A 27,199-nucleotide genomic window follows, 5' to 3' on the forward strand; every position below is an offset into this window, starting at 1 on the left:
TTATATGGTACAAGTTATTTATTTAATGTAACAATGTAATTGTTATGCAAAATGTTGCATTATGTAACAGTTAGTGTAAGAAAACCAAGATGAGTCAGTTATGCAGGAGGATATCTCTCTATTTGCACATTGGAGATTTTGAAAATCAGCATGTTAGCAGGGTGTCTCCACTCCAGCACTAGTGCCATCTGAGGCCAGGTAACTCTGTTTTGTAGAAAGCTCTCCTTCCTGTTCAGGCGGCCATAACAAAATCCACAGGTGGAGGGCTAACACAACAGAGATTTATTTCTTCACTGTTCTAGGCCTGTGCAGAGCTGAGCCCTGCAGGGGTTGGTGCTGGAAGGTCAGGTAGGGTTTCAAGGGTGTGAGGCATGGGGAGGGGGGCAGGGCTCCCCTGACAGGTGAGGCTGAGGTTGTTAACACCTGCTGTGCAGAAAGCAGATGAGAAAGCATAGCCCCTTCCTCTGTGTCTGTAGTTGCCCAGCAGGGGACCCCAGGGAAGCTGTCCATCTCGAACACACCCCATCAGACTAGAAGCCTCACCTGCTCTCAGCAGTGGCGTTTTCAGCCTGGGGACGCTGGAACTGCTAAGGAGGAAAGACAGAGAAAAATCCTTTAGGGGCCAGCTGTGTTTTCTGTCCACGATAGCCTGAGATGGTTACTAACAAGCTATGCTGTTACAGAAGACAGCTCAGCCTCTTTCGGGTGTACAGAGTGGAACTTTATTTTATGCTCGCGGACCCAGAGGAGTCAATCTCCAAATTCTGGGCCCCGATCAGTGGGGAACAATTGTCTATAGAGGGTGAGGGGCGGTCTGACTCTCTAACTGTTACTTCTGGCGTGAAAGCAACAAAGCAGAACTGCTGAGAAGAGTTAATATGAATTTCTTTGTTCTTACTCCTCAGTTACTTGGTTACTTGCTCTCCCCGATCCTGTTGACTCAGCTGCGAGCCCCCTCCTGGGCAGGCCACTACAATGCCACCAATTAATCAAGTGGATATGTGTAACCCTAACTCAAGTGGATATGTGGAAGCTGATCCGAGGCGTCGCAAAAACACCCAGAAACACCGGGATGACGCACACCAGACCACCACTTCACTGGCTTTGAGAGGCTTATCAGAATCCAGACCCTTCTGCTCCAGGAACCAGTAATAAAGATGTTCGTCCAGACCAACACCCCCACGAGGACTCAAATTCCAAAGACCGAACTTCATCAGAACCCTTTCTGTGCCCTTTTCCAAATTCTCTTCCCATGCTGCTCCAATAGCGACTTGCTCCTGACAAGCTTGAGGGAAGGAGGATGTCAGGGTTTGTACCCGCCACCTTCTCAAATTCCGGCATCTGATATTCATAAAGGCGCAATTACAATCCAGTCCAGGTCTCTCCTTTTGGCTGAGTAGTGACGGGCGGCACCAGCCTGTGGACATGGCTGATCCCCGGTTTCAGGGTGACTTATGGGGGCTGTCGTGTGTGTCATGGGGTGCTTAGCAGAACCCTGGCCTCTCTGCACTGAACGCTAGCACCACACTCAGTTGCCAACCTAAAAGTCCAGAACTGTTTCAAGTTCACAGACAGGAAGTACATTTGTGGCTTCTGGGGTGGGGGGCAGAGGGGGCAGGGCAGGAGGGAGGAGGACTGAAGAGTGACTGCTTCATGGGCAGAGGGTTTGTTTGAGGGGAGGGAGGTGAAAAAGTTCTGGAAACTAGACAGTGGTGATGGTTCCACACTACTGTGACTATTCCAAATCCTGCTGAATTGCACACTTTAAAATGAGTAAAAATAGTACTTTGATGTTCTGTGTGTTTTGCCACATTAAAAACAAAAAACAAAACATATCTCCCACCCTAGGTCAAGTCTCCTTCCATCACCATTTATCCCTCCCTTTCCCTTCTTCGACCTGAAGATTATCATGCTCAGTGAAATAAGCCAGTCAGAGAGACAAATGCCGCACGATCTCACTTATACGTGGAACCTAATGAATGAAATACGCTGATGAATAAAATAGGAAGAGGCATGGATACATGGAACAGACCAACAGCTGTCAGAGGTGAGGGGGGCAGACTGGATGAAAGAGGGTGAAGGGATTACCCAAGAGCCGATATGCATGACCCATGGACACAGACAACAGTGCGGTCATGGCCAGAGGGAAGGGGAGTTGAAGGCAGGAGGGAGGTGGGCAAAGGGGGTTGGGAAATGGAGGAATCTGTCATAGTGTCAACAATAAACATAAATAAATAAACAACAAATTGACAATAATAATCAATAAACACCGCTTGGGAGAGGGGGAAATAAAGCTTAGCAACTCCTGCATTAGAATACCTTCATTAGAAAGCTGATGAAGAAAACCACAAACCACACCCATCATGTAGCTTCATGGGGCTATAATTAAGTTAGGCCAGGAAATACCTGAGGTAGGGCAGAACACTAGGGGGCAAAAATCAACAATCATCTATAAACGTGGGGCCTATTAATAAATGCAGCTTCAACCCTGGCTGGTGTGGCTCAGCGGATTGAGCGCCGGCCTGTAAACCAAAGGGCTGCTGGTTTGATTCCCAGTCAGGACACATGCCTGTGTTGAGGACGAGGTCCTCAGGTCTCCAGGTCCCCAGGAGATGCAACCACATGCTGAAGTTCCTTTCCCTCCCTTTCTCCCTCCCTTCCCCTCTCTCTAAACAATTAAAATCTTTAAAAACATAGTAAATGCAGCTTCAAACATAATGCTTTGCCTTTTATTGTTCTGTATCCTCATGAACAAAAACAGACATTTGACATAAAGTGGGTGTGTGAGTTGTGCCAAATTTACTGTAAACCAGAGGGTGTAAGCCAGTGCTCAATTCTCTATTTTGAACCGGTGATTAACGTGTGACCATTTGGTCTTCGTCAATGTCAGAGAGACAAGTAATTTACTGGAACGTTTTCTCAGGATGTCCAGAAAATGAAGTCACCATAGGAGGGGTCCGGTCAACCCGGCATTCTGATATTCGATTGTCAGCCCGGGGTTGCTGTCTTTCAGTTCCTGCAGCAGCTTCTGGATTTCCCCATTGGGCTCATCCATCTTCAGCCTGAGGATCATCAATGGACCATGACTGTGTTTCAGCGCTTCCAAGAGCACCATTATTCCATCCCGCCCCAATGTGTTCTGGGCCAGGTCCAGAACCTCCAGCCTCTGGTTGCTCGGGAGAGCAGAGGCAAGATCCTGGCAACAGAGAGTCGAGATGGAACAGCCACGGAGCCTGTTGAGAAAGAGAACGGGTGCCGAATCGCTGGCTGAACAAGTCCTCATGCAGAACCTACCAGTTGCTGGCCACATTCTGACTTGCTAGGGACCTGTAGTGAAGAAATGGGTGGAGGGGGGAACCTTTCAAAGAAGCAAAGCACCTACCCCAGGCATTTTAGGCTGCAATCTGGCTTCTTCAAAGCCTCACAGAGAAACCGCAATCCTCTAGCTATGGGATTGAGACCCAGGTCCAAGTACGTCAAGCAGGAGTCTCCTTGGAGAACTGTTGCAATATATTTGCAGCCACGTCTGGTTATGTTGCACTTATACAACCTACCAAGACAGTCATACGGTGAGAAGTCTTGTATCCATCCGTGGCACGTGCCTGGTGAGGCAGCTGTTACACCCAGTACCATGTAGCTTCTACCTCAAGCGTCCTCATTTCAGGCAGGTTTATACATAGCATACACATGGGATGATGGTTACGTTATCTCCATGTGCCTAGGTGGTGGGGTGGGGGATGCAGGGGTGGGGCTGGCCCTTGACTGTTGCCTTTTATCATGAATAAACACACACACACACACACACACACACACACACACACACACACACACACATCTCCTAAGATACAGATGTTCCTGAAATGGCAGCATAGCCTAACTCTTTCATATAGAGCTGTCTACCTAGCAACATCATGTATGAAATTTCATTTTCTTCTAATGAATACTTGTTTTGAAGATATAGAATCTTTCTTTTCATTTTTCTTCTATCTACCACTATAACCAGAATACTTGTTTTTCCTTTGAAAAGGAAACTAGTACCCCAGACTTAAACTATTGGGGTATGTCTAGATTAGCATATATCATTTGTTTCGTTTTCTAATTTTTTTAATTTATTTTTCAATCACAGTGGACATACAATATTATGTTAGTTTCAGGTGTACAATATAGTCAATAGACATTTATATGACTTACAAAGTGACACCCCCAGTAAGTCTGGCACCATACATAGTTATTACCATATTATTGGCCATATGTCATACTTCAGTCCCTATGATACACATGAGACATCAGGTGTTTCTAGAACCCACTAGAAGCCATAAAAATAACTGGCAGACAGCAGTTTTCTAGGAGAGCAAAAACCCCAGAAAAGTCAAAACCAGATAGAATTTCTGAGCAGAAACAGGCCTCCAGCCCTACACAATCTTTTGAACATTACCCTACCTGTGATTCTAATGGGCACAGGTAACCCGTGCTGGGCTTGTGCCCAGGTAACAAGGTCAGAAAACTCCAGCCCATAGGTCAAATGCATCCCACTACCTGTTTGGGATTTTTTATAAATAATGTTTTATTGCAACACAGCCACACTCATTCCTAGCCTACCCGTTTGCAGGACAGTGCCCGAGTTGGATAACTAGAACAGAGATCAGAGAACGGGCCCACAAAGCCTAAAATATTTACCATCTGGCTCTTTGCAGAAGAAAAACAAATTTTCTGCAAAGAAAACCCTACGCTATGCTCTATACCCTATAACTCAATGCATTCCCAACTGCAGGAAGAAGTATGTCATGTGACCTCAAAGAAGATACGTGAAATGCCAGACCTGAAAACCAGTCCGGCCAAATTCCCAAAATACAAAGAGGCCAGAAGGTAAACTCAGCCCTGAAAGGCAGGCAAATATTAACATCTATTTTTGTCTACCCAGTCTTTCCCTCATTTCCAGCAGGCGGTTGCCAGATTCATTCAACAGGAATCGCTAAGTGGTCTCCTATCTGTTCTTTGCATCCAGCACGCCCACACACACAGCCCATAGGGACTTACACCAGGATCTGTAGTTGACAGTCAGGGTAACTCAAGCCCTCACACAGCAGCTGCACTCCACCATTCCCAAGGTCATTGTTGGCCAAGCACAGGTGTGTCAGCGTTTGGTTGACAATCAAAGCAGAAGAGAGCTCCTTGCAGCAGGCTCCCGTCAGGTGACAGTTTTCCAACCTGCCGAAGCACGCCACCCATGGCCAGACAGTGAGAACATTTCCAAAGCCCAACCTCCTCAGCTGCTAGCTCTTCTTGCAAACTCCCCACCTATTCTATCTTGCACCATGAAGGACCAGTGATGAGAGAAGGGTGTGCGAAAATGTATGCTTCATCTACGTGAAGCAAAAACGGAAACCCAGAGTTGTCTACCTCAGTAGGAGGTCCCTCACCAATTGCACTGTAAGTCCAGCATTACCACTGTTCTCTGTGTGACCCAGAACTAAACAGAGATGGGCCACAGAAGAGAGACTTACGACAACCTCTGCAGGAAACACTTCGGGTGTTTCAGCGTCGCACACAGCAGCGTGACACCCTTATCCCAGAGCTCACTGGCGGTGAGGTCCAGAAACTGCAGGGACTGGTTGATTATTAGGGCCAAGGAGAACTCATCCCACTGTGGAAGGATGTCAGAACAAGACCCCAACCTATGGAATACATGGAAGCAAGTCATTCTCTCGGGAGGACAGAGAGAGACCCTATCAGCTTAGTACGCTTCCCCAAAGATTGTATCCTTGATCTTCATCATATTTTGCTCCAATATGTGTGCAAACTTGGCCTGAACTATTGGAGATCATTGACCTCCTTTGCTTCTTCAAGTATCCCCATGGTCATTTGATCAACATCCAGCCTCATCTCACATTTGTAATACAATTCTATGTGAAGTTTCAACAACATCATTTTTTTTAATCCTCATCTGAGGATAAGATTTTTTTTTTGCATTGGTTTTAGAGATAGAGGAACAAGGGAAGAAACATTGAAGTGAGAGGAAAAACATCACTGGGTTGCCTCTCGGACATGCCCTGACCAGGGACCAAACCCACAACCTAGGTACATGCCTTGACCAGGAATCAAACCCATAACTTTTTGGCATATGGAACAATACTCCAACTAACTATCAACAGACTCACCTAGCCAGAGCATCTGCTCAGTCTCACTTAGGTCTAGATATGTGATTCTATAGAGTAAAAAATGATGCCTGATACTCAAAAAATCTAACTTCATAAATTATTAGGGAATATTCAAATTTAAACAAGGAGGTACAGCCCTGGCCATGTAGAAGATGGTACATGTTCTGTGTCAGCCATTTCTTCTTTTGAAACCTCAATGTATCTTTTAGAAACATCAGCCCTGGCTGGTGTGGCTCAGTGGATTGAGCACCAGACTGCAAACCAGAGGGGTCACCAGTTCAATTCCCAGTCAGGACACATACCTGGGCTGCGGGCCAGGTCCCCAGTTGGGGGCACATGAGAAGCAACTACACATTGATGTTTCTGCCCCCCTCTCTCTAGAAATAAATAAAATCTTTCAAAAACTTTAAAAAATGAAACATCATTTATATCAGCAGTTTTTCCAATTAAATGAAAAGAGCACCATCATCAATTATCAACAGTGGTAAGAGCTACCCTTTGTGCCTGGCCCCTAGGCAAAGCATTTCACACATCACGTTTCATTCAATTCTCAAAATCCATTTTATGGATAAAGAGATCGTATAGGTCATTAATATCAGTAAAAAGATTTTAGCTCATTTCCAAATTCAAAATCCTGCCCTGTCAGCCACTACCTCAGGTTGCTACTGTACTGAGTGGAGGAGGGGATGGTGTCCTAAAGACGGGTAATGATAATCAGAGCCTTTGTTATGGGCGTTCACTGAGGAAGCGGGAGTGTCTCAAACCAGTGGGCCACCAGGAACCAGGACCCTCGAAGCTTTACGGGGATCACTGAGTGGCCAATCTAGGTCAATGGCTGCTCCGAAATTATAGCACAAAGGCAACATGCCATCTGAAATACCACGTCCCAAACCCAGAGGCTGACACAAAATTTTGGGATTTCTTTGCATTTAGGACTCATGATTCCATGCAGGAGATCAGGTTCTACCGGAGAATACACTCGCCCCTCCCCCATGTGGCCGGATGCAATGTCCAATCAGAGCAGCTCCCTGTTGTGTGTCGCTCACGCAGCGCACAGCAGTGATGTGAGATCTACCTGAGATACTGCAGGTTGCATGTCTTGTGCTTCAGGACCTCACACAACAGCAGGAGCAGCATCGTATTGCTGTGGGCACCACCTTCCAGGGTCAAGTGGGTCAAGGTCTTCTTACCAACGAAAGCCAGACAGAAGTCCCGATATGCATCCACAGGGCAGATGTTCTTAATCCTAGGAAACATAGAAGAAGGGAGGGATTCCACCTTGGGTACCCAGGGGGTTGGGGCTCTGAATGCCTAGTGAACTGAGAGGTCTCCAATCAGGATAGAAATGGGGAGGGTGGTCAATACACTGACCTGAATTGAAGGACCAGTCAATGGAATGACAGATGGAAAAGAGAAAAATGAGGGCTATGAATAGAAGAAGTACATGGTGTTGCATGGAAGGTGGAATCAGATGAGGAGCTTAGCACACCCTTCTCTCAGCTCATGCTTTTCCCTAGATCCTTATGTTTTGTATTATATCATTTCCTTCCACATTCATCTCACAAACTTCTTCAACACCTCAGTGCCTACTGCCTTTTTCTAATAACAAAAAAAATCACTTATCCCTATACCCCCATATAGAGAGACATGTGGTCTCTATTTCTGCAAAGCACTGCTGATGTAGGCTACTGTAAGTTCTGGTTTTGAAGTTAGCAAATAAATTGCAGGCTCCTTGATGATATGGATCAAGAAGATTTTTTTTTGTTTTCTTGTCAGCTAGCATGATTGTGGAATTTTTAAATGCAATTAAAATAAATTCTAGATAATGTATAACATGGAAATTTTTTCTAATCAAACTCTGGGCTTCAAGAATGGCAAAAACTACATACACATCCATAATTTCTTTGAATGTAAATGAGTTAAATGTTCCAATCAAAAGACATCTTGATTGGGTAAGAAAACAAGACCCAAGTGTCCACTGATAGATGATTGGATAAAGAAGATGTAGTACATATATAATGGAATATTACTTAGCCATAAAAAAATAATGAAAGCTTACTATTTGCAACAGTATGAATGGACCTACAGGGTATTAATGCTAAATCAAATAAGTCAGTCAGAGAAAGACAAATGCCCTATGATTTCACATATATGTGGAATCTAAAAAAATAAATAAATGAACAAACAACATAGAAACAAAAAAAAAAGAGAAACAACTCTGTGTTTAAAATATTGTCGACTCTTCCAAAACCAGCAACTGGTCTTACAATTCTTTACCCTTCATTGTTCGATAATGAATATTCCTGGTGGCTCATCCAAAAGAAGCTTTGAAATTAAATTTTCAGCACAGAGAGACTCAGAATAGGGAAAATGCCACCTGTCCAGAGCCCCTCTTTAAATTGTCCTAAATGCTTAATGATACAAATTAGAGGTGTCTTCTTTCTCTTTTTTAATTTATTGATTTTTTTAGAGAGAGACAGACATTGATATTTTTGTTCCACTTCCTTATGCATTCATTGGCTGATTCTTGTATGTGCCCTAGCCAGGGAGTGAACCTGAAACCCTGGCATATGGGGGCGATGCTCTAACCAACTGAGCTACCCGGTCAGGCCAAGAAGTGTCTTCTAAGCCTTGTTTTCTGTAGTCCCTTACAAACCAGGGCAATGTAAGCCTTTGAAGACCATATGGAATAAATTGACACCTGTGCCATCATCAGTCTGTGTCAGGTTTTGTTGCTGTTTGTCACCTGACATCAGCAGGTACAGTCCATCGCTGTAGGGCACAACTATTGCTACATTTTCAGTGACTTCATTAAGGCTTCCAAGGCATGATGGTTGAGGGGAAAGTTTCAGCAACAGAGAAGGGGTATCCCTTTATCCTGCATTGGTTGAAAAGGGTGTCCTCATAGTCACCTGCCCAGGTGGCCCACATCACAATTCACATTCACCACCGCCTACCTTACTCAGACTCACTTCTCAATCCCAGTCCACATGCAAGTTTTAAGGTCATTATTACCTCATCAACACATTCTCCTTTCTTACTTTCTTCATTTTTTTTTGCTTATGTTTTTGAAGTTTTCTATTACAGAAGACATTCATTAGTATATTAGTTTCAGGTGTGCAACACAGTAATGAAACACATGTGATTTATGAAGTGATTCCCCCAATAAGTCTACCACCACCTGACACTCTACAGAGTTATTGCAATATTGTCTACTAAATTCCCTATGCTGTACTTCACATCCCTGTTAACTATTTGTACTTCTCAATCCTTTCGCCTTTCTCACCAATCCTCCCAACTCCCCTCCCATCCATGACTATCATTCTGTTCTTCTGCATCTGTGAGTCTGTTTCAGCAACAACTTCTTATCTGTGTATTTGAAACTTTTCTCTCTCGAGTATTTCCACAAACCCACCTAGGTCTACTTCAGTCATTCATGTACCTCTATTTCCCATGGGCCAAGTTTCAAGCAGCCTCATAGCAAGTGTATGGAAGGATCCAAACTCTTGGCCAAGTTTCATGAAAATGACTTCATGTTGCATCACTCAAATGTATCCACAGTGGATGTTTGCAAACATCCAAACTCCTGGACAGATTTCATAAAAATGACTCAATGTGATAGATGATTCTCCCACTGGACACCTTTAAAGACAGGAATCATTTCATTTCTTTGTATCCTGAGCACCTGGCTGGTCAGAGCCTGGTAAGATAATAAAATATTGATCTCCCAATCAAAACGCTTGGGGACAGCCCTGACCAAGTGGCTAAGTTGCTTGCATGTCATCCCATACACCAAAAGGTTGCTGGTTCGATCCCCAGTCAGCGCCCATATGGGATGCAACTGATTGATGTTTCTCTCCCCCACACCTACCCTGCTCTCTCTAAAAATCAGTAAACATATCCTCAGGTGAGGACTGAAAAAAACAATGCCTGGAAACAGCCTTTGTAAGGTTAGCTTCTACTTACACCACCTTCTGGAGATGACAGGCGGCACGGGTTATCTGGTCACAAAGAATCCTCACAGAGGAGGAACTCAGGAAGCTTTGACTCACATCCAGAGAGCTCAAGTTCTCACTGGAACTGAACACAGAGCAGAGATCCATCCAGAAAACAAGAATATGGTCATCGTGCTCATACCTGGGAGGAAAGAACCAAAAAGAGCACCTGTTAAAACTACACATAGGATTCCACATATGAGGCAGACTGTATTGTATTTGTCTCTCTCTGACTGGCTTATCTCACTGAGCATAATATCCTCCAGGTTCATCCATGCTATTGCCAAAGATAAGAATTTCTCCTTTTTTACAGCTGCATGTGTAAACGTACCACAGCTTTTTTATTCACTGATCTACTGATGGGCACTTGGACTGTTTCCAGATCTTGGCTATTGTCAATAATAGGAACATAGGGATGCATATGTTCTTTTTTTTAATATTTTATTATTTATTTATCTTTAGAGGGGAAGGGGGGGAAGGAGAGAGGGAGAGAAACATCAATGTATGGTTGCCTTTTGTGTGTCCCCTGCTGGGAACTGGCCTGCAGGGAACCGGCCTGCAACCCAGGCATGTGCCCTGACTGGGAATCGAACCGCGATCATGTGGTTCGCAGGCCTGTGCTCAATTCACTGAGCTACACCAGCCAGGGCTGCATATGTTCTTTCTGATTAGTGTTTCAGGTTTTTTAGAATATATTCTCAGAAGTGGGATCACTGGGTCAAAAGGCAGTTCCATTTTCAATTTTCTGAGGAAACCCCACACTGCCTTTCATGGTGGCTGCACCAATCTTCATTCCCACCCTTTTCTCCACAGAATCTAAGGAACCAAAAAAAAAAAAAAAAGGCATGGATACATGGAACAGACTGACAGCTGATAGAGGGCAGGGAGTGGGAGGACTGGATGAAAGAAGGTGAAGGAGTTAGCCAAAAAAACAAATACATAACCCATGGACACAGACTACAGTGTGGTCATGGCCACAAAAGAAGGGGGAGAGGGGCAGATGGAGGTGGGCAAAGGCAGGGAAATGGTGACTGAAAGAGACTTTGCTTGGGGCAATGGGTGCCTGGCACAGGGTGCGGTGATGTTTAATTGAGTTGTGCACTTGAACCCTGTATGGTCTAACAAACCAATGTCACCCCAATAAATTTAATTTTTTGAAAAATTGCATATGGAAAAAGCAATGAGAATTAATAGGTGGTCCTGCAAAGGGAACAATAACAAAATGAAAAAGGAACCTACAGAATGGGAGGAAACATTTGCAAATCATACATCTGATCAGGGGTTGACATTCAAAAATATATATCTAAAGAATTCATACAACTGAACAGAAAAAAATGCAATTATAAAATGGGCAGAAGACCTGCATAAACATTTCTTTCAAGATGACATACAGATGGCCAACAAGGACATGAAAGGGAGGTCAATGTCAGTAGTTTTATCTAGGAAATAGTCAAAACCATGATGAAATCTCACCTAACACCTGTTAAAATAGCCACTATCAAACAAGATGAGATAGCAAGCATCAGTGAGGATGTGGAGAAAAGGGAACCCTCGTGCACTGTTGGAGAAGAATGTACATTGGTGCAGCCTCTATGGAAAACAGTATAGAGGGTCCTCAAAAAAATTAAAAATACAGCCCTGACCAGTAGGGTGGGGTGTTTTCCTGCAAAGTGAAAGGTCACAGGTTTAATTCCCAGTCAGGGCACATGCCTGAGTTTTGGGTTCAGGTCCCAGACAAGGTGCGTACAAGAAGCAAATGATCCATGTTGCTCTCTCACATTGATGTTTCTCTCCTCTTTCTTCCTCCCTTCCCTTCTCTCTAAAAATCAATAAACACATCCTCAGGTGAAGATTTAAAAAAAAAGAATTTGGAGGGAGGGAACATATGTGAAATGTTGAGAGAGTCTAGGAACTACCTGAACTCATTCACTACATGAAAACTTAACACTAAAACAGAAGGAGGCCGATTCCGGGTGGTGAGCGCACAAGGGTGTAGACACTTCGTACTATAAAGGTGTACACCTGAAGTTTATATCATGTTATTTTTAAGCATTTTTTAATTTAATTATCGTTCAAGTACAGTTTTCTGTCTTTTGCTCCCATCCCAGCCCACCCCCCCCAGTGCTCCCCACCTCCCTCCCATTTCCACCCCCCTTAGTTTTTGTCCATGTGTCCTTTATACCAGTTCCTATGAATCCTTCCCCTTTTCCCCTGAAATTTTCTCCCCTCTCCCCTCTGGTCCCTGCCAGCCTGTTCTGCATTTCAGTGTCTTTGGTTATATTTTGCGTGCTTGTTTGTTTTGTTGCTTAGGTTCTTGTTAAAGGTGAGATCATATGGTATTTGTCTTTCACCGCCTGGCTTATTTTATATTGTGTTATTAATCAGTTACTCCAATATACTTCACAAAAAACTTATAGGTTCCAAAGCCCCCATTGCTAACTTGAACATCGTACTATGTGTCTTGAATGGTGAAACTGGTGGGGGGTTGGAATTCCAGCAAGAAGGAAAGACTGACCTTAAACCCCATGGAGCAGGCTACTGTCTTCTTCAGCAAAGCATGGAGGAGGTGAAAGGTGGAAAAAAGGGAGAGTGAGAGGGGACAGTTCTTACCTCTCCTCCCAGGTTTCTGATTCCAAGATTCTCTCATCCTCCAGGAATATCCACCTCTCCACCTGCAGCGAAAACTTCTGCACGTACTGACAATGCTGGAGACAGAATGCTGAGTGCACAAGGTCCACTTTGCTTTGCAAATGCAGGGACATTTCCCTGACATGAGCCATGGCCTCCTTCACGAACAGCTCATCCTGAGATTCATAGAGACAGTAGAGCACCTCCTTCACATCCGTGGTCGAGGAGAAGGGTTCACTCTCACCAGACGATGACCTCCGTAATTCACCAGACAATGACCTCAGTAACTCCTGCTTGACCCACAAGGACACTGGGCAGCCAAAGGTCATCTCCAGCTCCCTGGATCTCTGCTCATTGGAGAGGCCAAATAAGAAGTAGCCCACATGAGTCAGGTTGGGGTTCTTCAGTCTTTCTTCCTTGGAGAGCAGCATCTGCAGATTCCCTATGTTTGGCCTGCGGCTGCCCCCATAGTTCTGCTTCTCACTGTCCAGAATGTAGAACACAGCAGCCAGAAGCTGCTGGACACTGAGGTGGATAAAGGTGTAGTAGCCTTCACAGTCTAGGTTCTCCTGGATGATGTTTTTGTCCAGGAAAGGCCGGAGGTCAGACTCCTTGAGCCCCAGACTCCTGAGATCTTCTCTATCCAGCACGGACGTCTGCTCCCAGAGGCCCTCAGCAGCCAGAAGACACGCTGACCTCAGTGCAGCTTGCAGGGGCCCTTGGGGGCAGCTGGCAGAGGTGGATGTGAACTGGCCACACAGGAAACGCAGGAAGAGTGAGGTGGTGGTTTGGCAGGTCAGGTCTAGGTCTTGTTCCTGCTCCATCTGCTGGCTCAGGCAGGTGCAGGTGACCCAGCACACAGCAGGCATGCAGCCCATGTGGAACAAAGCCGGGTTGCTACTCATGGCCTCGAAAGCTTGCAGGGCTTGGTCCTCATCCGCAAAGTGCTTCAGGAAGTAGTTCCTCCTGCCCTCCTCCGAGAGCCCCTCCACCTCTATGAATACAGGTTGCTCAGTCAGGAGCCGGAGGTCTCTCAGGGCCCTGGGGCGTGTGGTAACCAGCAACGTGGCCTTGGGGAGCAGTTTCCTCTTCAGCAAACTGGCCAGCAGGATGGGCACTGGCTTCTGCTTCTTCCAGTCACAACAAATGTCATGGATGAGTGACTCTGAGGGGACCCTGAGCTCATCAAAGCCATCAATGACAAACAAGATGTTCTGGGCTTGGTCTGGGATCTCGGCTTCCTGCATGTCTACCCTGGTCTTAGATACCAGCTCTGCAAAAGTGCAGGTGCCCTGGCGGTTCATCTCCTTACAGCTGAGATAGAAGGTTAACTTGAGTGTATTGGGGAGCTTGTCCTGTCTCCACTCGAGCATCCACTTCTTGGCCAGTGTGGTCTTCCCAATGCCCGCAGGGCCATGCAGCACCACGGTCAGTGGCCTTAACTCTATGGGTGCTTTGGGACTCCAGAACGATGTGAACTTTTGGCTCCTCGAGGTGACTTTGTAGTGAAAGTCATCACCATCTCCAGGCCAAAATGTATGCTTCCAGATAGTATAAACTTTCTCCATGGTGTTTCTCTCTCTCTCTCTCTCTCTATTTCACCTGTAAGGGTATGCAATAGGCAAAAGTTGGGGCAGCCCATGATTATGCTTAACTGGAAAATGAGAAAGACCAGGAAGAAACAAAGTATCTTGCACTGTACCAAACATCAAATGTATGACTCTAAGACAGTATTTACCCACCTGGGGTTTTTTGGTTATTAATTTTAGAGAGAGGGGAAGGGGGAGAGTGAGAGAGAAAAGCATTGATTTATCATCCCACTTACTTATGCATTTATTGGTTCATTCTTGTATGTGTCCTGATGGGGGATTGAACCCACAACCTTGGGATATCAGGACAGAGCTACCCGGCTGGGCATCCACCTGGCTTTTCTCACCTCCAAGAACCCTTCTTTCTCACCCAGCTTCCAGTTATCTACTTTTCACACTTGTGTGCACTTTGTAAAATACTCATAGCTGCAGCTTGGCCCACGGGATTATTTGTACTCCCTAGAGCAGACACTATCGCAGACAAAGAATACTACAAATATCCTTCAATCTACTTTCTTTGTATTATGGTAAGATACACATAACATTTTTTAGCTGTTTTAAAGGGTATGATTCAGTGGCATTGAAAATATCCACAATGGTGTGCAACCATCATCATGAGCTAGTTGCAAGAGTTTCGCCACTCCTAACAGATACTCAATGCCCATTAAACACTCACTTCCCTCTTCCTCAGACCCTGGCAACCACTAATATGCTTTCTCTCTCTGTGGGATTACCTATTTGGGACATTTCACACTGCTTGATTAAAGGAACTTCTAATGTCATAGGGGCTGAAGATACATAAACACCTTTCAATGTAATGGAATCAAGTCTATGTGCCAGGGGGTAAGTTTTATAAAAATACCAGACACCTAAGAATAAGTCTAAGACATGTCATGTCTCTCCCCAGAGATCCCCAAGTTTGTAAATAACATCAAAGAAATTAGCAGTTAATGGAGAAAGAACATCTGTGGGTTGGGAGGCTCTGTATGATAATATCAGTTCTTTCCAAATTGTTCTACAGTTCCCATGAATTTCTGTCCAATATCCCAGCATGTTTGGGTGCTTGATTGGCTAAGTCTGAAGTTTACATGGCCTGGTCAGGAGCTCATTTGGTAGGGGCATCATCCCATGCACCACAAGGTTGTGGGGTCAGTGCCCAATCAGGGCACATACCTAGGTTGCAGGTTTGATCCTCAGTCAGGCATAAAACCAGGATGACAAAAATCGAACCATTGCTTGATCGGTTTCCAGGTCCTTATCCGAATGTACTGTGCTCATCTGCACAGAGAACTTTTCAACCCCCTCCCTCAGTCTCTTTGCTCTGCCTTCCCTCTCCCTCCTTGTAAAAACCTCTGCCTGCACTGAAATATTAAGATGGGCTTTGGGACACGAGTCCCCTACTTTCTCAGGTGACTGGCACTTAAATAAACCACTTTCCTTTTCACCAACACCTGTCTCCTGAGCATTGGCTTTCAAAGCAGCAGGTAGCTGAACCTGGGTTCAGTATAAATGACATACATGGGTATACACATATGCATGTAATCACTAATCAGATTGCTGGTGTTAATGACGCTCCATGTGTAAAACTAGTAAGAGATTATATGTATGTACAAGGTGAGCAAAAATAGGTCTACAGTTATGAGAACATGAAACAGTTTATTCTTGTGTTATTTATTAATTATTGTATTATATTCCATATGAACAACTATAAATCTACTTTTTATTGAATTTCTTGGAGTGACATTATATAGGTTTCAGAAAATAAATAAATATTAAAAATAATAGTAAAGACCACATATAATAACCTACAGCCAACATCATACTCAATGGGCAAAAACTAAAAGCATTTGCCTTAAGATCAGGAACAATACAAGGATGTCCACTTTCACCACTCTTATTCAACATAGTAAAGGAAGTTCTAGCCACAGCAATCAGACAAAAAGAAATAAAAGGTACCCAAATTGGAAAGGAAGAAGTAAAACTGTCATTATTTGCAGATGACATAATATTGTACATAGAGAACCCTAAACACTTCGCAAAAAACTACTAGATCTAACAAGTAAAATTGGCAAAGTAACAACCTGCAAAATTAATTTAGAAATTGGTGGCATTCTTATATATTAATAATAAACTCTCAGAAAGAGAAACTAAGAAAACAGTCCCATTTACTATTGCAACAAAAAAAATAAGGTAGTCATGAATAAACTTAACCAAGGAGATAAAAGACCTGTATTCAGAAAACTGTAGGATATTGAAAAAAGAAATTGAGGAAGATACAAATAAGTGGAAGCATATACCATGTTCATGGATTAGAAGAATTTATATCATTAAAATGTCTATACTACCCAAAGCAAGTTATACCTTCAACACAATTCTTCTTAAAATACCAATGGCATATTTCACAGATCTAAAACAAATGTTCCAAAAATTTATTTGGAATCCAAAGAAAAATATCTCGATTAGTCTCAGCAATTTTGAGAGAGAAGAACAAAGTTGAAGATATCACAATACTTGTTATCAAACTCTACTACAAGGCCATGGTCATCAAAACACCTTGGTACTGGCCTAAGAACAGGCACACAGATTAATGGATCACAAGAGAGAATCCAGAAAAAATCCACACCTTTATGGACAATTAATATTTGACAAAGGAAGGGAGAACATACAATGGAGTAAAGGCAGTCTCTTCAATAAGTGGTGTTGGAAAAATTGAGCAGGTACATACAAAAAAAATAAAACTAGACCAGCAACTTGCACCATACATAAACTCAAAAATGGGTTAAAAAACTTAAACGTAAGTCATGAAAACATAAAAATCCTAGAGAAAACATGGGCAGTAAAATCCCAGACATCTCTTATAGTAATATTTTCCCAGGGCAAGGGAAACAAAGAAAAAATAAACAAATGGAACTACATGAAGCTAAAAACTTCTGCACAGCAAAAGAAACCAACAAAATGAAAGGGAACCCAGTGTATGGAAAAACATATTTGCCAATAAAACATCTGATAAGGAGTTAAATTCCAAAATATATAAAGTACTTATACACTCAAAACCAAGAAGACAAACAATCCAATTAAAAATGGGCAAAGGACATAAATAGACACTTCTCCAAAGAGAACAAACAGATCGTCAATAGGCATATGTAAAAAATCTCAACATCACTAATCATCAGAAAGATACACATTAAAACCACAATGAGATACCACCTCACATCTGCCAGAATGGCCACCATCAATGAATCAACAAACAACATGTGTTGGAGAAAAGGAAACCTTTGTGCACTGTTGGTAAGAATGCAGATTGGTGCAGCCACTGCGGAAAGCAGTATGGAGTTTCCTAAAAAAATTTTAAATGGAACTGCCTTTTGACCCAGCAATCTCATTTATGACAATATATCCTAAGAATCCCAAAACACCAATTCAGAAAAATATATGCACCCTATGTTCATAGCAGCATTATTTACCATAGTCACTTATCTGGAAATAGCTGAGGTGCCCATCAGTAGATGAGTAGACAAAAAACTGTGGTACATATACATGATTAAATACTAGTCAGCCATAAAAAAGAAGGAACTCTTACCTTTTGCAACAGCATGGGTGGACTTGGAGATTATTATGCTAAGTGAAATAAGCCAATCAGAGAAATACAAATACCATATGATTTCACTTCGATGTGGAATCTGATGAACAAAGTAAGTTGATGAACAAAACAGAGGCAGAGGCACAGATACATGGAATAGACTGACAGCTGTCAGAAGGGAGGGGGACTGGATGAAAGAAAGTAAAGGGATTAGCCAAAGAACATACATGCATGACCCATAGACACAGATGGCAGTATGGTAATGGCCAGAGGAAGGGGGAGCAGGGGCTGGGTAGAGGTGGGCAAAGGTAAGGAAATGAGGACATTTATAATAGTGAAAATAATAAAAATAAAGAAAAAAACAATAAAGTAAAATAAATAATATTATGTTATAAAATTATACATGTAGGTTTTAGGGGTACAATTCTATAATACATAATCTGTATATTGTCTTGTATATTCACCACCCAAAGTCCAGTCTTCTACCCACCTCTGCCTACTTCCCCCCTACTCCCTTGTACCTGCCCTCGTCCCTTCTTGCCCTCTAGTAATCACCATACTGTTCTGTGTCTGAGTTTTAGGGGGGAGGGTTGTTTGTTTAATCCCTTCACTATTTTTACCCAGCCCCACAATTCCTTTCTCTCTGAGAGCCATCAGTCGGTTCTTTATCTATGAGTCTGTTTCTGTTTTGTTTGTTAGTTAATTTTGTTCATTAGATTCCACACATGAGTGAAATCATGTAAACCTACTTTTGCCCCACTTTGTATACCTCGTAAATACATAATAAAGCTGAGACAAACATATTCAATCTAAGATTGTGTCCCAAGTATACTTCAATAATAAATAAATAGGAAGTTCATGTAGCTTTTTGACTTAAAAGTCACAGAATTCAGGTAAAGGACAAAATATGAGTGCACGAAATGTTCACTTTATAAGCATAACCCCTTTATCTGGACAATCCCCCCTATATTTTTCTGTCACCCCTGTCCAGTTGGTATTCAATCTTACACTGGTTATATTAGTTTCAGGTGCACGATATCGTTGTTTGACATTTATATACCTGACACTGTGATTCCCCCAGATTTGGTGACCATCTCTCACCCTGTAAACCTGTCATGATGTTGTGTACACTTGTCACAATGCTATTTATGACACTCCCTTTCTCCTCTCCACTCATCCCCTATCCCCTCCTTTCTGGTAATCATCTCTATGCAAATTCTAGCATTCAGGCTCTGTGCTTTGTACACTAAACTTGAATCCAAGGGCGGTGGTTCTCCGAGTGTGGCCTCTAAGACCAGCAGCAGCATCTGCAAACTTGTTTGAAATGCCGGTTCTAAGGCCTGACCCCAGACCTACCAAATTGGAAACTCTTGAGATGGCCCAGGAAGGTGTGTTTTAACAAATCCTCCAGGTGATAATGATGAGGACTGGTCTCAGGGCCACAGGCTGAGGGAGAAGAAAGGCCCAAGTTTCCATGGCCAAGGTTATCACATTTAATGCAAGAAGCGGAGACTGAGGCTTGCCAGACTGAGGATTGCCAGCAAGGAATTGGAGGGTGGGGTGGAAAAGGGGGATTAGGAAGAATAAATTGGTGGTTACAAAATAGTCATAAGGATATAAACTATACCACAGAGAACACAGTCCATAATGTTGTCATAATGGTGTATAGAGTCAGCTGGCAATTGGAAATACCAGGGAGATCACTGTAAAGTATATGATTGGCTAATCACTATTCTGTACACCTGGAACTGGTACAAAATAATGTTGGATGCAAACTGTAATCGAAAAATAGAAGTTAAGGAAAAAGAACCTGTGCGCTCAATCACAGATACATGGCCTCAACCAATTAAATAAAAACAAATTAAAATCTTTACATTCTAATAGGAAGGACACAGGGACGAGAACTAAGGGGGGTAGAAATGGGAGGGAGGTGGGGAGCAAGGGGCGGGGGAGGCTGGGATGGGAAAAATAGACAAAAAACTGTACTTGAAAAATAACTAAATAAAATTAATTTTTAAAAAAATCTTTACATTCTCAGGCAATAGTAAGGATTAGTCACCAGATGAAATACAACTGCTTAGTAAAAACAGAGGGGATAGTACCATATTTTGCTGTATATAACACACACTTTTTTTTCCAAATTTTTGAGGGAAAAATGAGAATACACATCGTGCATGGGTAGTACTAATTCTGTATCTATATAAATTGTTTTTAATTCTTTTATTTATGCTTAGGCATTAAAAGTATGACTCTAGAAAGCAATAATGGCATCTGTATGCAAAAGAAGACCCTGGAATATAATCACTGGTTTTGTTTCTAAATGTAAATAAATAAATAAATAAATAAATAAAATTTTAAAAATTGAAACAAAAGATTTTTTTCCTGAAAGTGTGAGCCAAAAACACGGGTGCATATTAGACATGGGAGCGCATTATCTACAGCAAAATACAGTACATCTGTTCAGATGAATGCATGGTGAAAAATGTCTCAACACGCAATGGATAATAAGGGCTCTTGGCAGTTCTGAAATAGTAAGTGTAAAAATGCTCATGCTGAAAGGTAAAGTCAAAAGAGAATAAAGGACAAGTGACACACCCAGTGTACCAATGGGAGCAAGCCCTCCAGTCCCTCAAATGGAAAAGTCGTAAAAACATATAATAAACCTCTGGAATCCAAAGACTGTGCTTGAGTGTCAATCAATGTCATGGATAATTTGGGTCCAGATATTATCCTTTTTCAGTGCTGTCTTTGATCCGCGTGCATTTGGTCTCGAGAGGAAAAACAGGCAAGGGAGACTGAGTCACCCAGGTCACAAAGAGTCGGAGAGTCGTCAGGAATCTCCATGGGGAAGGGGGAGGGAGAAGGAAGACGTCTGTCCTGTTTTCCAGTTAAGATGGAAGGAAGCCACCTAGGGAAGGTGGTGGGGAGAGGGGGATGGGAGCTAGACTTGAGAGGACAGACGGGGACAGAGTCGAGTGGACAATGAGGACTTGGAGACTCCTAGAAACCCCAATGCCAGAGTCAGAAACTAGGTTCCTGCTGAAAGAGCCCACAGGGTGATGAGAGGAACGAGGCTCTGACAAGCAGTGACCCACATGAGAAGAAAATGAGGTCTGGAGGAATTTTTGGTAAGACAATGAGGAAGAAGAAGTCTTGCCCCTACAGGCAGGACGCACAGAAAAGTGTCCGTATGAAGCAGGCCACAAAAATCTCCATCTCTCCACAGGTCTGCTTACAGATGGATAATCTGGTCGTTGGGTGACTCCAAGGAGGCCAGCCAGGCTGGGAGTTAACCCCAATGGAGACAGGCCCACTTTCTAACCCGGCAGCCCAGCACAGGTAAACCACACTGGATATTGGAGGCACATGGGTGCACCCAGGCACAAGCTCTCCCAGAGCTCAGGGGATGGTACTCAACTCCCTGGGGGAGAAATGGGGCGGAGTCAGGGGAGGAAGCAAGAGAGGAAATTCGGGTTTCCTACCGCCAAGTGCGGACGAGTGTGCATGTCTGAGAACCCCTGCTGACCCTGCTGAAGTAGCTGTGGGTGACAAGTCATTCATGTCCAATTCCCACCCATACACCCCACTGTTCCACCAACAGCTGCATGAGGAGTCTCCCAATGACAGTGCGCAGAGGCCACTGGCTACTTACATCACTGTCTCTGCTCTTTGAACAGGGAAAACAGACTCGTTCCCAGCCTGAACAAATGGGTGGGGAAGAAAAGGGGGTCCCTTCGAGAGCAGATAAGGGCGGGACTTGAGAGGGAGGCTTGGGAAATGACTGCTAGCAGCCAGCCGATGATGGGACCAGGTGGAGAGCTTTACCTGGGAGGGGATGAAGAGCTGGTCTTTCTTTGAAATAGGTCTGAGCAAGGAAGGAAGAAGGCCAGAGAGGATAAGTCTAGAAGCTGAGCAGAATGAGCCTGAGAGGCTCCATTGCCATCGCGAAATAAAAATAAATAAATAAAGGTGCCTACTCTACTGTGCACCTGAAACTAATACAGAACGATATTGAGCCTTGGCCCGCAAAGTTGCAGGTTCGATCCCGAGTCAGGTACATACCAGAAGCAACCAATGAATGTATCAATAAGGGAAGCCATAAGTCGCTGTTTCTCTCTCTCCCCACTCCCCTCAAATCAATATTTTTTTATTAAAAATATAATATTGACTATCAACTCTAACAGATATATAAATAAAGTCAGCTGTGCTATGCCAAAAAAAATTAAACCGAAGGCACCTGCTGGAAGGAAGTGTTGCATTACAGCCTACGATGACAGTGATATTCTGTTGTCATAGCTTATTGGGGGAGGGCGGAAATACAAGACTGTAAATTCCATGACGACATCACTCTCCTGCAGAAGGCATTTCTGTGATGCTTGCATCTGTCTTTTGGGATCCAGAAGGAATGTCACCCCGACCTACAGATCTGACAGATGGAAGCTCAAGGTCATGCATGGCACAAAATGGTGGTTAGGAGTGTGTACACCACAGAGGGGCGGGTGGGATCTCTGCAGGGCCACAGAAATGTTCTGAAATCAGACTGTGGGCAGTGGTTACACAACCCTGTAAGCCTACAAAAAATCATGACATGCTTAAAACAGGTGGATTCTACAAGATGGAATGATGCTTCCATGGAACACTTGAAAATAACATGAGAAGGGAAAAAATGGCCTGTGGCATCCTAGGCAGCTGTCTCCTCCCCATCTGTTCTCTTCTCATTGCAAAAGAGAGCTCAGCCCGGGGACCTCCAACCCCCCTCTAAAACCCTCACAGTGAGCGTTAAAGCTTGCCCCGCTGGGTGTGGTAGGGACTAAACCAGTAGTTGCTGTTTACTGAAAGGACGAGGCAGAGAAAGAGCTAGGAGGGCTGATACTCACCTACCCGAGTCTGGGACTTCCTTGTAGCCTGAGCAGATCCCAGCCAATGAGTTCTCCAATAAGAGGAGTTCTTCTGCCGGCCCACGCTTCATGATTGGCCTGTGGCACCCCCATGGGAGCCGATCTTTCTGCCCTGGTGGAATAACCCCTCTGATCACCAATGGGTGCTTGTCAACCTTCCAAATGAGACTCACATTGAAAGGACCTGGGCCCTCTTCATGGAGAGATCCTAATTGAATTGGTCTGGAGTAGGCAATAGAGAACCAGGAGCCTTCAGAAGCTCCCTGGTGATTCTTATGTTCAATCCGGTTCTCAGACCATCTAGGTGAGGGTTTTCAACCTCAGCACTGCTGGCCTTTGAAAGTGGGTGGTTCTTTCATATGGAGAGCTGTCCTGTCTACGGTAGGGTGCTCAGCAGCATCTGTGGCCTCCACCTACCAGATGTCAGTAGCATCTCCAGTTGTGACAATCCAAAATGTCTCCAAATAGTGTCCAGTGTCCCGTGGAAAATGAACTAGCCCCCTCCTGAGAACCACTGACGAGGTTGCAATTAATGGCTTCTTCCCATCATATCAGTTATATTGAAATGCGTGCACATTCTATGTTAAATAAAATTGATAGCTCTGGCTGCTGTGGCTCAGTGGATTGAGTACTGGCTTGTGAACTAAAAGGTCACAGGTTCAATTCCCAGTCAGAGCACATGCCTGGGTTGCAGGCCAGGTTCCCCAGTTGGGGGCATGCAGGGGGCAACCAGCTGATGCATCTTCCCTAGCACATTGATCTTTCTCTCCCTCTCTTTCTCCCTCCATTCCCCTCTCTCTAAGAAGAAAATAATAAAATCTTTAAAAAATTGATAGATCAGCCCTGGCTGGTGTAGCTCAGTGGATTGAGCGCGGGCCTGCGAACCAGACAATCGCGGTTCGATCCCAGTCAGGGCACATACTGGGGTTGCAGGCAGGTTCCCTGCAGGCCAGTTCCCAGCAGGGGATGCATGAAAGGCAACAATACATTGATATTTCTCTCCCTCTCTCCTTCCCTTCCCCTCTAAAGATAAATAAAATCTTTAAAAATTAAAAAAAAATTGATAGATCAAAACAGCCAACCTCACTTGTTCTACAGCTGACGATATTTATTTAGATTGACATTTAAATATGACAGAAATTTAAATAAGATAGTTCAGTGCGTATTAGCTTGACTTATTTCGTATTAATTTTTATGTGTATTAATTTTGACTCCTTTGCCAATTTGAAAGCCATCTCCCCCCCAGAAGAAAAAAACTTGAAAACTAGTCAGGTGGCTCAGTTAGTTGGCACATCTCCCATATACCAAAAGGTTGTGGGTTCAATACCTGGTCAGGGTACATACCTAGGTTGCAGGTTCCATCCCCAGTTGGAACACATGCAGGAAGCAACCAAGTGATGTTTCTTTCTCAGATTGATTTTATTTCTTTTTTTTCTTTTTTTTATTTATTTTTTTAAATTGATTATGCTGTTACAGTTGTTCTATTTCCCCCCTTCATTCCCCTCCACCCTGCCCCCCCATCCCCACCATTACCCCCCTTTAGTTTATGTCCATGTGTCTCAAGTCCTTTAGGTTCTATATTTCCCATGCTATTCTTGCCCCCCCATCTATTTTCTATCTACTGTCTATGCTACTTATTCTCTGTACCTTCTCCCCCCATCTCCTCCTCCCACTCCCCTGTTGCTAACCCTCCTTGAGATCTTCATTTCTATGTTTCCACTCCTGATCTAGCTGTCCTTTTAGTTTGCTTTTGTTTTAGGTGTGGTTGTTAATAACTGTGAGCTTGTTGTTCTTTCACTGTTCATGTTTCTTTAACTTCTTTTTCTTCGATAAGTCCCTTTAACATTTACCACGCCCCCACATACAGCGTCACAACCCAGCGACCTGGGAGTCCAAGGCGCCGCTTCTCACATTTAAAGGGCCAGAACAGACCAAAAATGTCGCAGGAAGACCTCAAAGCCCCAGAGATAAATCTAAGCGACGAAGAAATAGCAAAACTCTCAGACGCACAGTTTAAAACACTGGTCATCAGGATCCTCACAGATCTGGTTGATTATAGCCACAAATTAGAGAAACATATGAAGGCTAAACTAATGGAAATGAATGGAATTCCACAGGAAACCCATAGCGATGAAAAGGAAACTGGGACTCAAATCAATGGAGTGGACCAGAAGAAAGCAAATAATGGCCAAACAGAAAATAGTGAAGAAGCGAGAATTCAAAGAAATGAGGAGAGTCTTAGGAACCTCCAGGACATCTTTAAACGCTCCAATATCTGATTTTATTTCTTTAGTTTCTCTATAAACATTTGGGTTTATCTTTCTCTTTTATTACTTAATCATTTTTATTTTTGTTCTATTACACTCATCTCAATTTTTCCCCTATTGTCCTCCTCTGCCCATCCCACACCCTCTCCCATAGTTGATTCCCACACCGTTGTCCATGTCCATGGGTTATTCACACATGTCCTTTGTTGAGTTTCTTCCTCTTCTTTCCACCATTATCCCCCTCCCTCCTCTCTCTGATCACTTTCGGGCTGTTTCATGTTCCCATGCCTGTGGTTCTATTTTATTCGTTAGTTTATTCTGTTCATTACATTCCTCTTATAGGTGAGTATGCAGCAGAAAGAAAGGAGGAACTCCTACCTTTTGGGACAGCATGGATGGAATTGGAGAATATGGCGCTAAGTGAAATAAGCCAGTCGGTAAAAAACAAAAGGCTTATCTTTCTTTTACAAGTCTGTTTTTCTTTCCAGCTTTATTGATCTGATTAACAAATGGAAATTGCATATATTTAAGGTGGACAATGTGATGTTTGGGAATATTATGTTTACTATATCTATCAATTAGCCCCCACAAAGGGGAATTCAGTTGAAATCAACACAGTTTGTAAAAGGTACCTTCCACATTGCTGCTTTTATACTCACACATAAAACACTCCCCGCAAGCCATCACTTCCTTTACTCAGCAAACAGTCATGCCTTTTCAAAACTCACCCTGAAAGTTCAGAAATACTGCAATACCAATCCAGCATGTATATTTATAATTAATCTCATCCATAAACACCAAGCATACATTAAACTAAAAATGGCATTTATCAGGAACACATCTGATAAGGAATAGGAATATTTTCATAGGCACCCAGGACAGGTGAGACTTCTGCAAATCAACCACATGCCCCAGAATAAGACAGAAGCAGCTTAGGTTAGCCAGCTCCCAGGTATCCAGCACCACGCGACATTTTAACAGGACAATTGAGCAGCCTGTGCAATGAAAAGAAAGTATCCACAATCAATTTTAAAATGAAAAACTACCTTTAATAATAATTGAATTACTGAGCAAACTATTCCTTTGCATGTGCTACATCCTTTATTCCTCATAAAACTTATGAGGAAAGTACTATTATCATCAGCAATTTGGCTGATGTTAAGAACTAAAGCTCAGTTACAGAATTATAGTCAGTGGATCTAAGATTCAAATCAAGACAAGATGACAGTCAGTATCTTCTTGCACTACTAGTGAATAACTAACTCGCAGCTAACTAAGTGAATCAATCACCAAATGCATAAATTAAAGTATACAGTTGCTTATTCACAAACACATATTCCAGGCTTCACAAAAATCAACTAGAAGGCAAAATAACCACAAACACATTGATGGATTCATAGGTACCATGATCCAGTTATTACCTTATTTCACTTAATCACCTATAGCCCTATAAAATGTGTTTACACTTAACATCCCTGTTTACAACTGAAGAAATTGACTGAAATATTGAGTGACTCCTCCCCAAAGTTCACAGAACTCACAGGTGGCAGGAGGAGAGGGACAGATTTAGACAGGCTTCCAATGGAATAAGTGAGTTTGGATGGGGTAGACAGAGCCTGAAACAGTGGTTAAATATGAAAAAGAGGAACTACCTGGTGAGAACAGAGCACTGGATGAACTGATAAGAAGCCACAATCGAGAATGCCTTAACAGGAATGTCCCGTGTTGTCAGAACAGATCTAAGCCAGGCCAGGGGTCTCTTAAGGGGGCAAGTGAGTAACATGAACAAGACTATCATGTGAAGAGGGAGAAAGAAAAACCACCCTTCAAATCACCTGCTTGGAAATGAGCTGTCTGGCATTGTCTGGTGTGGCTCAGTTGGTTAGAGAGTCATCCTGCAAAGCAAAAAGTCAGTGGTTCAATGCCTGTGTTCAGGCCCTGGTCGGGGTGTGTATGAGAGGCAACCAATATTTCCTTTCCTTTCCTTCTCCCTCATTCTCCTCTCTCTAAATATAAATAAATAAATAATTTTGAATGGGATGGAGGGTGCATAGGGTAGGGGAGACCAACAGGGGAAAAGTTGA

General features: G+C 43.3%; 1 protein-coding gene across 1 annotated transcript; it reads right to left on the reverse strand.

The window, feature by feature from the left end:
* Positions 1-2,941: 2,941 nt before the first annotated feature.
* On the reverse strand, positions 2,942-22,919 carry LOC119059975 (NACHT, LRR and PYD domains-containing protein 2-like). Its single transcript, XM_037159842.2, has 8 exons — positions 22,828-22,919; positions 12,764-14,374; positions 10,125-10,295; positions 7,234-7,404; positions 5,505-5,675; positions 5,038-5,208; positions 3,383-3,550; positions 2,942-3,233 (listed from the first exon to the last, which is right to left on the reverse strand). The coding sequence occupies exons 1-8, from the start codon at positions 22,917-22,919 to the stop codon at positions 2,942-2,944; spliced, it is 2,847 nt and encodes a 948-aa protein (XP_037015737.2).
* Positions 22,920-27,199: the final 4,280 nt, after the last annotated feature.

The sequence above is a fragment of the Artibeus jamaicensis genome, unplaced genomic scaffold, assembly GCF_021234435.1.
Source record: "Artibeus jamaicensis isolate MK-2021 breed Jamaican fruit bat unplaced genomic scaffold, CSHL_Jam_final scaffold_2693, whole genome shotgun sequence".
Classification (NCBI taxonomy): domain Eukaryota; kingdom Metazoa; phylum Chordata; class Mammalia; order Chiroptera; family Phyllostomidae; genus Artibeus; species Artibeus jamaicensis.